Source organism: Copadichromis virginalis, linkage group LG4, assembly GCF_057382275.1.
Source record: "Copadichromis virginalis isolate Kocher_CV1m ecotype Utaka linkage group LG4, C_Virginalis_male_GT1.1, whole genome shotgun sequence".
Classification (NCBI taxonomy): Eukaryota; Metazoa; Chordata; class Actinopteri; order Cichliformes; family Cichlidae; genus Copadichromis; species Copadichromis virginalis.
Window position 1 is genome coordinate 18881708 of NC_140621.1, and position 14794 is coordinate 18896501.

At 40.2% G+C, this 14794-nt stretch overlaps 1 protein-coding gene across 1 annotated transcript; it reads left to right on the forward strand.

Moving 5' to 3' along the window:
• Positions 1-242: 242 nt before the first annotated feature.
• LOC146711224 (somatostatin receptor type 5-like) lies at positions 243-5984 on the forward strand. The gene is made up of 4 exons (XM_085453977.1): positions 243-529; positions 2140-2842; positions 2956-3294; positions 4547-5984. Exons 2-4 carry the CDS (start codon positions 2177-2179, stop codon positions 4619-4621), a joined length of 1080 nt encoding a protein of 359 aa, XP_085310103.1. The 5' UTR covers positions 243-529; positions 2140-2176; the 3' UTR covers positions 4622-5984.
• The last annotated feature ends 8810 nt before the right edge of the window (positions 5985-14794 follow it).

A 14794-nucleotide genomic window follows, 5' to 3' on the forward strand; every position in this document is an offset into this window, starting at 1 on the left:
TTTATTCCTCTGGCTGGAGCTTGGCACTGCTCCATCTCCCTCCACTATTTTCACAATAATGGTAAAAGTGTCGTGTTATCATTAACCTAAAGGGCGGCAATAAAAGTCGCAGTAAAAAATTAAAGGAAAGGAGGGCTGTAATGCATGCTTTTATACCAACAACTGACCTCGTGGGTGGGGCTTCCTCATCCGAAGGCGGGACGAAGTTTCCCCACACATTAACACTCACAGTGAGTCGTGGATACTACAAGACCTTCTCATCATTGCAGGAGAGCATCTCTCCGCACACTGGGTTTTCTTCTCTAGAAGAAGCTTGAGGAAAATCGTGGGGAGGCGAAGATAACAGCAGTCTTGGCGTGGCTGGTTATGGAGACTGGACCACGGAGACTTCGGGAAGATGGCACAAAATGAGAAGTCAAGTGAGATGCTTCCTGTTTAAAAGAAATTGTGAAAGGAGCGTTGGCGTTTCCAAAAGCGCATGAGTGCCTAAGACGCGCTGGGTCGTGGAGAGGCGCACGGGAGCGCACAGGTTGGTGGAAGCAAATGCTTGGACATGAATTACATGTTAACTTAGACTGAGTTTAAAGAATATTCGAAGAGGTATTTTAATAGTTTAACTAATATTTACCAAAAGTGGGCAAAAATACGTTGTCATGCTTAGAAAAATGTTCAAGAAGCCTTAAAGTTTTATTTATGAAAGTAGTAGTTTAGTTGATTTCGTTTATTGTATATGAATATGAACGGTTAAACTGTCTCCCTTAACTGGGGGCTATGGTGGAAAACAAAAATGGCAAGCTTAAAGCAGCCTGAAGGCTCAGGGGCTGGACATATTTTGTTTTCTCAACATTATACTGCGGGCTGCGCGTCACTCCTTTGTTTTTCAGCGTGTTTCGGTTAATATTTACGTCACACTATTTATTTGTGCAACAAATTTTCACAGCTTCAGCTGGGAACGCCCGACAACAGGCAGTTATAAGATTATTTAAGTGAGCTACCGAAGGAGCAGTTACTACAAGTGCGCGGATTATTAACTATTAGAATGCTGGCTGCTTTGGTCGTTGCCATCATTACTCTTTGTTGTTTTACATCGTGTGACACGTTTATGGCGCCTGGGGGCAACTTTGAGATGCCAACATGAAACAGAATACCAGTTTGAAGGTTTTGGGGTGTTTTTAACAGCAACAACAACATAAAAAAAAGGTAGAAGCTGTAAATAGGAGAAGAAAGTTGATTGTTTTTGCCACTTTTTACTCTCTTTATGTCTGATGAATTGGTTCAGCTGAAGTTAGTCTGCAGTTTTGCTTTGAGCTTTGCATCTGTACCAGCTTTTGAAAATATCTCTCATTTGAATTACATCGTTTTGGTTTAGTTTAGCGCCTCAAACAAATATACATTAAAAAATCTCACTTAAAGGTTGGGGGGGGGGGGGTTAAACCAAAGGGAAGAATCCTCCTAGATCTGTGAAAATGCAATATAGATTATCATGTCCTTTTTCTTTAATATAAAAAGCGAATGTAATCAAATACGTAATGCTTGTGCTGGCCACAAACACATAAAATGATGATCACGGCTGCCTGTTCTGGTGAAGTGGCAACTGTTTTGATTGCAGCAGTGAGCATATGTGAGAAGAAGTGAACTCAAGAGCCTTGGGAGGCATTTTCTTTACTCTCTCTCTCACTCAGAGTATTCACTGGAGAGTTTCTCCTGGTAAATATGAAGAAATCGGTGCTCTCCCCATATGTTGCTGATTCTCTGTGATCCAAAGGGCAGCAAAAATAGAGTTCCTAAAGCAGAAACCTACAGAATAGTAAATCCTCCACAATATAATAAACTATAGCTCTTTTCATATGCACTGCAGCAGCAGAGGTGCACAAACAGAACTTTACTCACTACCGTGTCAGTGTGCACCAGTGTGCAAGTAGCATTAATAATATTCTGGTACATTTATGGCTAGAGAGTGACTGTCATGTATGCAGACTTCTGAACTCTCTATCCAGATAACAACCTCATAGAAAGCACACAGATTGTTAACAGCACTGCAAATGCATTTGCAGCAGTGAAAACATTTACGGGGTGATTTAGGTTTGTGGTATAATAATTGTACAACTCTGTCTTTTTCTCTTTTGTGACTTTTTCTAGCATAACTCCAGTGGACATCAGCTCTACCTCCTTGAAGATGGAGGACTACAGTGGGATATTTGAGAATGTCAGCATCTCTTCCACTTACAACTTTACTGCGGACAGTTTCTCAAACACCACCATGCTGCTACCGTTTAACAAGGTCATTGTCATCATCCACACCATCGTCTTCATCGTGGGTTTTCTGGGTAACACACTGGCCATCTACGTGATGGCCCGCTATGCAAAAATGAACACAGCAACTAACATTTACATCCTGAACTTAGCTGTGGCGGATGAACTCTACATTCTGGGGATTCCCTTCATAGGGACCAACAGCGTGCTTTCCTATTGGCCATTTGGAGAAGCTGTCTGCAAGATCAGCATGACTGCTGATGCTATGAGCCAGTTTGCATCCACCTTTTCCCTGACACTGATGAGCATCGATCGCTTCCTTTTCGTGGTTTATCCTGTTCGCAGTGTTAAATGGCGGAAACCAAGGTTGGCGAAGATAACTAGTTGCATAGTCTGGGTTGTGTCATTCCTGATTGTTCTGCCAGTCATCATCTTCTCAAGTGTACAGGAGGACTTTAAGACCTGCAACATGAGCTGGCCTGAACCACATGATGTGTGGTCTGCTGTCTTCATCCTCTACACCTCTATCCTGAGCTTCTTTGGTCCTCTGATTGTTGTCTGCCTCTGCTACCTCTTCATTGTCATTAAGGTAAAGTGACAAATAAAAGCACCCTGTGACTTAGCTAATATATTTTTTTGTTATTCTGCTGAGATTCTGCTCTCACGCTCTCATTAAAACTTTCTTTTAATTTTCCTTTTCAGGTGAGGTCAGCACGTGAACGTGCAGGCCTGACTAAGCGGCGCAAATCCGAGCGCAAGGTGACACGCATGGTGGTCATCATCGTGCTGGTCTTTGTATTTTGTTGGCTTCCCTTTTACACCACCAACATTGTCAACCTGATTCATATCATCCCTGAGCACAGTATGGACATCTACTTTTCCGTGGTCATCCTCACCTACGTCAACTCCTGTGCCAACCCGTTTCTTTATGCTTTCCTCTCCAAAAACTTCAAAGAGAGCTTCCAGAAAGTGCTCTGCTTTCAGAAAGCAAATGTTGCCAGAGCTGCACAGGTGCTGCAGGGTAGACAGAATGATACCAAGGTAAACCAATATCCTGTTTTCTCATACAGCATTTGTGCAAAGTTTTAATAGGAACAGTAAGACACTAACACTTGAAGGGGTGGTGGCGGTGGCGGGGGGTCACCTAACCCTTTTTATTGATCCAATTAGGTGCAAAGTTTTTGCATAGATTACAGCTGTATTTTAGGTTATTGTCCGCAGCTTACAGGTTGCATTGGCTGGTTAGCACTAGACAGTCCTGGGTGTTAAATCCGTGCATGTTCTCACGGTGCCTACGTGGTTGCTCTCCACATACTCCAGCTTCCTCCCACAGTGCAAAAACATGCATGCAAGGACAATTGGCTTTTATAAATTGGCTGCACGTGTAAATGTGAACATGAATGGTTATCTGTCTTTCTGTATTGGTCCTGCAACCTATCCAGGGTCTACCTCCCATGGCACTTGCAGCCATGAATTGGATTAGCAAAGAAAAATGGGTAGATTTTCTTTTCCTTTTTTTTTTCTTTTCTCAACATATATAAAACACTCACAACAGCCCTGAAACAAGCTATTTTTACAGTCTTCATCTGCACATTGTGTACATTTGTGCGTCTCAAGCGGTTCCTTTTAATTGATGTGGCTTTTCTGCCAACTCTGCTTCGAAGGCCAGAATCCAAGAAAGGCCAAGAAACACATGTTTACCATTGACACTCGGGCATTTTTCATGCAGGTACCATTTCATCTGAACTTGTGAGGCATGTTTCTTCAAAGTGGAGATATTGATGTTGTTCTCTTGGTTACCCGTGAACCCTTACCCTCCACTTGTATTTCTAGTCTGGTTAGAGCTAGCTCATAACAAGCGTTATATCTCTATTTCATTGAGTAAGAAGAAGTTGAAGTGGCTTATTTGAGGGTTAGTCTAATGATCAGTTACACTTTTAAACAAGCTAAAATTAAGTAGAAATATTATTGAGTAACGCAATCCTTCACTGGAATACAGATTAGTTCTGAAAATATGCCTCTGCATTCCTGCCCAGATATGTGTTGAGATCTTTCAAAATAATGGCATTTCCTAGAAACACTAAACTTCTGAGCACTTTTTTTAGCGCATGTGAATGTGTCAACACAACTAAATGCCTTCCTGTCTCTGAATTGCAAATATCAGCTTGTACTTTTGAATAAGTCTGAAAATTGTAATAATACTTACCCAGATCCAGATCTATATGTATATGTTTTCCATTGCTGCATTTACTGCATCTCTAATCCAGTATTGTGCCTGCTTTTGTCTCCATAGTCCGTCCAGCTGAAGGATCTCAGGACCGCTCACAGTGAGCCTCTCAATACAAAAAATGTGGTGAATGGCCAATGACTGCTGATCCACTATGTACTGTTTTGATACCACATGGAACCTGGATGCTTTCTCCCTTGTCATTTAATAACCTGCCTTTATTAATGATCATTTCTTCCTGAGTGGAACATTCAAAGGAGTAAAAAGAAGTCATTGCAGCATATTTTTTATGGACTTTGTACTAGACTGACTGTGTTATACAAGGCATAAGTTTATGTCATGATGACGTAGAAAACGTCATCGGATTACAAAATGCTGAAAATTTTCAATTTGCATTATTAGACCCCATGCTTTCTCACCTCTATTAGCTTGTCATGGTGCTGTTACCTGTTAATTCAGTCAAATGTGCATTTCAGTGAAAGTACTGACTTTACCTTACTGAGCGCATTTGGGACTAAACAACTATCATACTCTTTTCTGTGTTGAAGTAACTGTGATAAAAACAAGAGGGGTCTTTTAGTGCTCAGCTTAAAAGAAAATTAGGTTAATTTTTTTGAAAAGTGAAAGCATTCCTTTAGAAATAAACTGTGTATAACAAAGTAGTTAATCAGTTCTGTGGAAATACCGGTATACAATTTTAATGACGTTAGATTGAACGTATATTCATGTATCAGGTATTAGCCTTACATTCACGCCATCTTTGACCCGGGCTCCTATTGTACCGCTTTATCTCAGACACTGTTCGTTCTTTAATTTGTGAATTTACAGTATTCGGTTTGTACTGCTGTTACTAGACTTGTGACTGTCTTGTTGATTGATGTAAAGCTGGCTGAATGGTCATGACTGTTACGGTGGATTTTCATGTGACAGGTTTTTTGGGACATATTAAAGTCAGTCTGACAGACTGGAGTGGACAACACGGGGAAGTAAAGCAGCATTCTCAACCTGGTGGACAAACCTGCTGAGCAGCACTTACCCGTCTTATATTTGTAACATGAGTCAAGCAAAAGCATGTGACCAGTCGTGACTTTGAGCTTGGTTAAAAATCCAGATGGACTTGTGAAAGCCTTACAGGTGAGAATGGAACAAGGGAATTTTTTTGTGTTCAAAGCACTGTGAATTATGAAAAGACGAGTGAATTTGAGTTTGTTATGCATATGAAAGTTAAATGTGTTGTATATGGGTCACCTATACGAAGGAAAAAAATAGTGAAGCTACTTTGACCATTAATAAACGGTGACGTCTGTTACTCTGCATCTCCATGGTCACAGTTGCTCCAAGACAGTAAGAACAGTAACTAACTAAACAAAATTAATTGTATATATATATGTAATATATATATATATATATATATATATATATATTACAAAGTTGCATTATATGTACATTTATTCCACTAACTGTGATTTTATGTTTTTTTAAATAAAAGCAGATGTATGTTTCAGCACGTTCCCATTGAATCTGATAGTAAATGTTAATATTTTTATGCATTATTCCTTCCATTCATAAAAGTAGTAGGAGTAGTAAAAGGGGAGTAGCTGTCTCATTTTTCTTATGAAGGAAAATGGTCAAATAGTAAGTAAACACTGGTATGAGAGCTGTTAGACATATAAAATGCATACATCAAAACAAAGTATCTAATATTTCTAAAGTAGCAACATGTTTGTATATTCTCTAATTTGTAGATATGGAATGGGGCTGACACACAGCAGGATGTATTATAAGTGCACAGTTGTGATATGTGCATTCACTGGGCCTCTTGGCAGCCACACCTGTTCACCTGCTAAATTCCTTAACACAATTATCTAATTAGGCAATCACACTGCAGCAGTTCAGTGGATTTAGACACATAAACATGCAAGATAACCTGCTGAAGTTCAAACAGAGCATCAGAATGAGGAAGAAAGGTGACTTTGAATGTACCGCAGTTGTTGGTACCAGACAGCCACCAACTGAGTATTCCAGAAACTGCTGGGACTTTCCCACATAACCATCTCCAAGCTTAACAGAGAATGGTCAGAGAAAGAGAAAGCGGGCTTGTTGTTGTGAGAGGTAATGGTAACTCAAATAACTCATTGCACCAAAGGTATGCAAAACAGCATCAACAGATGGTCCACAGCAGCAGAAGACCATGCTAGGTGGCAGGTCTTTTCAGCTAAGAACAGCAAACTGAGTCTACAGGTTGAAACAGGCTCATCAAAACTGGATAACAGAAGATTTTAAGAACGTTGTCTGGTCTGATGAGTTTCTACTGCGACTTTTGGCATAAACAATAAACATGGTTCCATCCTACCTTGTTTTTACAGTTCAGGCTGGTGGTGGTCGTGGTGTAATAGTAGAGGGGATATTAGCTCACTGAGAAATTTTAAACACCGAAGCCTACATGAGTATTAATGCTGACCACTTCATGACTGCAATGTACCAGTCTTTTGATGGCTGCTTCCAGCAGGATGACACACCGTGTCATAAAGATCAAACCACCTCAAACCAGTGTCTTGAAGTTGACAATAAGCACCTTTGGATGTCATGTCAATATGGACCAAAATCTCCTAAGAATGTTTTCAGCACCTTAAACCTGTTGAAAGTGTATTTTATGTTTAACAGGAAGGAGGATTATACAAATGTTGGGCAGGGTTTTCACATACAAAGACGCAATGACATTAACAACCACATAATATCCCCACATTAACACTGACAGGGTGTCAAAGGTGCTAAAAAACCGTCTCATCATTTCAGGAAAGGATTTTATTCTCTGTCAATCTAAGAAGTGTAAGAAAATCATGCAAAAGCAAAAATAATGTCAGAAAGGTTGATATTCTAAATTCTAATTATTCAGCCATTAATATGAACATTTAAAGTGGTTTTTAAGACTTGGAAAAATGTCAGTCCCAGTGCAACCTGAAGGGAATGGGTGATGGAAGTGTTTGTTTTCTCAACAGCATACTGCGGGCTGCATGTCACTTCTGTGTTTTGGACCATGTTTCAGTGAAGCTTTGCATCAAACCCCAGTTCCAAAAAAAATTAAGACTCTGACTAAAGTGTAAATACAAACAGAGAGGATTGATTTGCATAGAAAATGTATCAGATGTTTAGTTTGAGACATTATCATATTTTGTGGAAATATTAGCTCATTTTGAAAAACACTGGACCTCTAAGAGGTACTAAAAAGAAACAGCTGGAGGTTGTTGGGTTAATTGATAACATGTCAACTTAGGAATATGATGGGGTATAAAAAGCGCTTCTTTGAGAGGCAGAGAAAATGTAAAAATGAACAGTCACCAATCTGAAAAAATGAATTATTATTACTATTATTATTACGATTATTATTATTATTATTATTATTATTATTATTATAATAATTCATTTCTAAATTGCGTAATAAATTTCAGAATAATGTCCCTGAACATAAAATTGACAACACTGTCTTCCTCTCCTCACCCCAACCCAACCGGTTGTGGCAGATGGGCCCCGCCCCTCCCTGAGCTTGCTCATAGAGGGTCATATGATTGTTATGTTTTTCTCTGTATGTATTATCAGTGTTAGGGAGTAACGGAATACATGTACCGGCATTATGTATTCAAAATACAAAATATGGGTAACTGTATTCTGTTACAGTTACTGTTTAAATAGGTGATAATTAGAATCCAGTTACTTTGTTGAAATAAATGGATTACACAGCGGTCTTTTCCTGCTTCATGTGTTGGGCTATCCCCGCTCTAATTTTGGTAATTCCACGCATTGCTGGAAACCCAAACAAAACAAGCAATAAGAGGCGCTGTCAAGAAATCTGACTGTGCAATGCAAACTCTGTTTGCCAGCAATCAAGCTGCTCTCGGTGTCAAAAGACTCCAACCTAAAGAAACATCTGGATGCCAGTTCTTTAAAAAAAAAAAAAAAAAAAAAAAAAAAGAAACTAGCATTGACCTACTGCAACTACCTTGTTTCTTCAATGTACTATTGCTGTGCAATTTATTACTATTACTGAAGAGTGCATTACAACCTCCTAGCTGCAAATAATCATTTGCAGTTCTGAAAGCAATACCTTTCAGAATGACACATACAGTGGGGCAAAAAAGTATTTAGTCAGCCACCGATTGTGCAAGTTCCCCCACCTAAAATGATGACAGAGGTCAGTAATTTGCACCAGAGGTACACTTCAACTGTGAGAGACAGAATGTGAAAAAAAAAATCCATGAATCCACATGGTAGGATTTGTAAAGAATTTATTCGTAAATCAGGGTGGAAAATAAGTATTTGGTCACCTCAAACAAGGAAAATCTCTGGCTCTCACAGACCTGTAACGTCTTCTGTAAGTAACTTAACGGAATACGTTACAAGCTACATTTTGGGCCGTGTGTTCTGTAACCTGATGTATGATACATTTTAAAAGTAACCTTCCCAACACTGTGTATTATTATTTACAATATAAAGCACTTGAGGTGACTGCTGTTGTGATTTGATGCTGTATAAATACAATTGAGTTGAATTGGATAATATCGTGAAAAGATTCAAGACAAGGTCAAAAATCAGTATAGATTTCTGTGATCTTTGGGCACTCAGACAGCATTTTATTAAAAACAGCCATGATTTCGTTGTGGATTTTTTTTTCAGGATACATATTATAAAATCATGTCTGTTTTTGATGAGGCTTGTACACACTGGATATCCATGCTGGAGTGTGTTATATAACAGGATTACCATGCTAAGCATCTAACTTGTATTATCAAAGTGCATAAGACCCATTAATTTAGGTAAAGTATTATCCACATTTGTATCATAGGTGTGCCCACTAGTGGAATGAGTCATGAGGCTGTGCCACATGTTGCATGAGAGCCTGTTGATGCACACTGTTTGCTCTGGAATTTAACAAGTAAAGCTACTATGTAACTTCTGACAGTTTTATGGAGCGTGGTGGCAGGTTATGACATACAGATAGTCGACATTGGCCCCTCAGACGATGCACATGGTATAACAGTCCAAACAGCCCAAAGTTGTAAAAAAAAAAACCTCGTTAGCAAGATTTAGGATCTATGGGGAGAAAAAAAAATCTCTTATGAGTGGTAAGGGAGACACTTCTACTGTTTAAACTTTTGAACTCACTTTGGCCCTGAAACTGTCAAAAGTACTAAAAGGTGATGAAGAACGATAAAAAGAGACAGCTTTTTCCTGTCTCTGTCTCTGTCTTTGCTTGCTTTGCTATGTGTCGTCTTGTTGTTCGGTGTTTTGCTGTTTATATGACTGTTTAATAAGCTCTGTTTCAAGATTCTACTCTTTTCCAGAGAATCTTTTTAAATGATTTGATTTTAATTGGATCTAAAAGGGTGGATCTCTATATCATTGGCTGGATAAGGTTATCATGTTAGATTCAAAATTTTCGACCCAACAATTCTGTTGTGGAAATCAATGCACAGGCTCAGGAACACGTGCAGAAATCACTGTCCATAAATATTCCTCTTCTCTAAAGAACAAGCCTGCACCTCTCCAGGCCTTTTTCCATCTGCTCTCATTACCAATCACAATGTCATCTTAATCGACAGACTCCTACTTGACCTCATCTGTCAACCTCTTCATCACCACAACAAACAGGAAGGAGCCAATCTGTGATGTAGTCGCACCCCCACCTTGAACAACTCATGCCACCTTTCCAACATCATGCCGTGCCACAGCTCTTAGCACCCTAAGCTTTCTCCAGATCCACACAGACTCGGTGCTGCTCCTTCTAACCTTCTCTATAACTCTCCATCAACACTCTCAAAGCAAACATCACATCTACAGTGCTCTTTCTCTGCATAAAGCCATGCTGCTGCTTGCTAATTGTAGCCGTTCTCCTCAAACATATCTTGACAGCTCTTTCCCATAGCATCATGCTCATCACCTTTCCTTCTGTCTTGTCAGCAGCTCTGCACACCACTCTTATTCTTGAAAATCTGTGCCGGTGCAATTCTTCTCCATTCCTCAGGCATTCTCTCTGATTCTCCAGGAATCAAACTATTTGGTTTGACAAGTAGTTTGACGTCCCACTTTCTTCTCTCCTAAACATTTCCACACTTCCCCTGGTATGTTATCTGGACTAACTACCTTTCCACTCTCCATCTTCTTCATAGCTGCCCTCACTTCCTCCTCACTAATGCTCTGCATTTCCTAATTCACTAACTTTCCTACATCTATCTTCCTTTCTCTGACATTTTCTTTATTCATAGGCTCATCAAAGCACTCTTTCCACCTTCTCAACAGCCTCTCTTAACTCATTAGTACATTTCCATCGCTGTGCTTAATCACCCTGACCTGCTGCACATCCTTCATAGCTCATTCTATGCCTACCCAGTCAGTACAAGTCCTTCTGTCCTGCCTTAGTGTCCAGCTTCACAGACAAATGACTACAAGTCTTTTCCTTTCCATTTGCCACCTAGTCTCCCATTACTCCTGTCTACTTTTTCGTCTCCCTGACTTTTCCACTTTTTCTTTGTCAACCTCTCCTGACCTTCTTTGAATACGTTCCCGTCTTCTGTCCAGAGAATACTCCAAATCTAAATATATCTTAAAGATTGGTTAAATTATTTATCTGTTTTGCTTTGTCTGTGACTAGAATATGTGCTCATTTTTAACATTTGGTACTCCGAGTCTGAATTATTTGATTTGGGTATTGCACCTCAAACATGCTTGGACGGAATATTCCTGCAGAGATCTATGTTCCCTCGCTTACTTTGACTTCAAACGAACTTTCCATCTAGTGTTTTTTATAAGCTGAAGTAAAGAATGCAAATGATAAACTCTTCTTAATAAAATGTTTTGATTATTTTGTCATCCTTTTGCATGCAGAACAGTTGTGTTAAAAGACTTAACACTTGTGCTGAATACGGTGAATGCTGCCTGTTCAGTTACACGGGACATGATAAAGTGGTCATTTTTTTATGGCAGCAGGGAAAAGATGTGAACAGCAGTGATCCTGAGCGCATTCAGGATTCTTCATGTGCATTTCCTCTTGTTCAGTGTTCAATATTGCAGAATGAGATGCCAGATGGTTCATCTTTCAACAGGGGTTACTTGCCACTTAGTTGTCTTATTCTCTCTGTTATTCCATTATGGAAATCTAATCCTGTGACAGTAGCAGCACACAAAGCCTGCTCAACTAATGTCATCCTCTTCCAAAGCGCAGCCTCCCATTAAAAGAAATAGCATGTTGGCCACATGCCCAAACAATTCACAGGAGAGTTTCTCCTGGTAAATATGAGGAAATCAGCGCTCTCTACATATGGTAATTCTCTGTGATCCAAAGGGCAGCAAAAATGGAGTTCCTAAAGCAGAAACTTACAGAATAGTAAATCCTCCACAATATAATAAACTATAGCTCTTTTCATATATGCACTGCAGCAGCAGAGGTGCACAAACAGAACTTTACTCTCTATCATGTGCACCAGTGTGCAAGTAGTATTAATAATATTCAGGTACATTTACAGCTAGAGAGCGACTGTCATGTATGCAGACTTCATGTATGCCCTCATAGAAAGCACACAGTGTCATGATCCCGGGTCGTTGACCCAGTGCTTTGAGTTTATTGTTATTATTTTCCAGTTTCTGCTGTTTTGTTTTTGTTCTTAGGGTTTGAGTTGTGTGTTTAGTGTTCTATTATCCCTACCTGTGTCCTTCCTCCGTGTTCTCTTCGTGAAACAGTTTGTGAGTTTCCTGTTTTACTTTGTAGGTCTGTGTCTCGTTATGCCCATTAGTTCCAGCTGTGTCCCCTCCTGTGTGCCATTTCCTAATTACCTGGTGTGTGTATTTATACTGCGTGTCTGCCTGTGCTCCTCGTCGTGTCGTCTGTGTTTCTCTGTGAGTCTTCTGTGCTATTCAACATTTACTCTGTATTTTTCCACATCTCTCTCTGCCCAGCATTCTTCATCTGCCACCTCTGTACATCTCCCGCTGTCCTTATGTTTTTCAGGTTTGTTTGTTAGTTTTTCCCAGTTTAGGGTTATGTTCAGTTCTGCCCCCACCTTTGTTATTTTCACTGTAAATAAATCTCCACTCGCATCTCCACTGCCATCTGCATCTTGGGTCCTCCTTCATTCCACCACACGACTGCTGCCCCAGCCGTGACACACAGACTGTTAACAGCACTGCAAATGCATCTGCAGCAGATAAATTCCTGCTGTGAAAACATTTTATGGGATGATTTGCGTTTGTGGTATAGTAATTGTACAACTCTGTCATTTTCTCTTTTGAGACTTTTTCTGGCATGACCTCAGCGGAGGTGAAATCGAGGACTACAGTGGGATATCTGAGAACGTCAGCATCTCTTCCACTTACAGCTTTACTCCTGACAGTTTCTCAAACACCTGCTGTATGCTGCTACCGTTTAGGTCATCATCATCATCCACACCATCGTCTTCATCGTGGGTTTTCTGGGTAACACACTGGCCATCTACGTCATGGCCCGATATGCAAAAATGAACACAGCAACCAACATTTACATCCTGAACTCTACATTCTGGGGATTCTCTTCATAAGGACCAATAGCGTGCTTTCCTATTGGCCATTTTGAGTCGCATCTGCAAGATCAGCATGACTGCTATGAGCCAGTTCACCTCCACCTTTTCCCTGACACTGATGAGCATCGATCACGTCCTATTCATCATTTATCCTCTTCGCAGTGTTAAAACCAAAGTTGGTGAAGATAACAAGTGGCATAGACTGAGTTGTTCAAAAATGATTTTTCCACTGAAATTCTGCCCTCATTAAACTTTCGTGTTAAAATTTTACTTTCAGGTGAGCTCAGCATGTGCACATACAGGCTTGACTAGGCAGATTAGATCTAAGTGTAAGGTGACACTCCTGGTGGTGACTTTTGTGCAGGTGTTTGTACTTTTTTGATTTGTATTTTTTTTTACTTTCAGCATTGTCAACATGATTCATATCATCCCTGAAAAAAGAATAGATATCAACTTTTCCATGGCCATCCTCACCTACAGTGGGACAAAAAATATTTGACAGCCGCCAATCGTGCAAGTTGTCCCACTTAAAAATATGAGAGAGGTTTGCGATTTTCAGCATAGGTTCACTTCAACAGTGAGAGACAGAATGTTAAAAAGAAATCCAGGATATCACATTGAATGATTTTTAAAGAATTTATTTGCATAATGGTGTAGAAAATAAGTATTTGGTCAATAACAAAAGTTGACCTCAGTACTTTGTAATATAACCTTGGTTGGCAGTCAGACATTTCCTGTAGGTCTTCACCAGGTTTGCACACACTGCAGCTGGTATTTTGGCCCATTCTGTCATGCAGATCTGCTCAAGAGCCATGATGTGGGCTGTCGCTGGGCAACAGGGACTTTCAACTCCCTCCACAGATTCTCTATTGGGTTGACGTCCACTCCAAAATCTAGAAATGCTTTTTACGTAGCCACTCCTATGTTGCCTGGGTGGTGTGTTTGGGATCATTCTCATACTGGAAGATCCAGCCACTTTTCACCTTCAGTGCTCTCACTGATGGAAGGAGGATTTTACCAAAAATCTTACAATACATGGCCTCATTCATCCTTTCCTTATTGCAGATCAGTGTTCCTGCCTTTGCAGAAAAGCAGCCCCAAAGCATGTTTCCACCCCTATGCTTCACAGTGGGTATGGTGTTCTTGGGATGCAACTCAGCATTCTTCCCAAACACAGCGAGTGGCATTTATACCAAAGACTTTTATTTTAGTTTTATCTGACCACGTGACATACTCCCAGTCCTCCTCTGAATCATCCAGATGGTCTCTGGTAAACTTTAGATGGGCCTGGACGTGTGGTGTCTTAAGCACGGGAACGTTTCAAGTGCTGCAGGATTTTATGCCATGACGATATAGTGTGTTACTAATAGAAAACTTTGTTACTGTGTTCCCAGCTCTCTTCAGGTCATTGACCAGTCCCACCTGTGTAATTTTGGGCTGTTTCCTCACCGTTCTCAAGATCATTTGTACCCCACGAGGTGACATCTTGCATGGAGCTCCAAGTTGAGGGAGATTGTGAGTTTGTTCCATTTTCTAATAACTGCTCCAACAGTCGATCTCTTCTCACCAAGCTGCTTGCCTGTTGTGGACTGGCTCATCCGAGTCTTGTGCAGGTGTACAATCTTGTCCCTGGTGTCCTTAGACAGCTCTCTGTCTTGGCCATGATGGAGGATAAAGTCTGACTGTTTGAGGTTGTGGACAGGTCTCCTTTATACAGATATCAAGTTCAAACAGAATCCATTAATACAGGTAATGAGTGGAGGATAGT

What these genes read in the sequence shown, in the direction of transcription:
- LOC146711224 (XM_085453977.1), top strand. Translation starts at nt 2,177, where the DNA reads ATGGAGGACTACAGTGGGATATTTGAGAATGTCAGCATCTCTTCCACT. An exon ending in ACCTCTTCATTGTCATTAAG is followed by an intron (nt 2,843 to 2,955) that starts GTAAAGTGACAA and finishes TTTCCTTTTCAG; the next exon opens with GTGAGGTCAGCACGTGAACG. An exon ending in GTAGACAGAATGATACCAAG is followed by an intron (nt 3,295 to 4,546) that starts GTAAACCAATAT and finishes TTGTCTCCATAG; the next exon opens with TCCGTCCAGCTGAAGGATCT.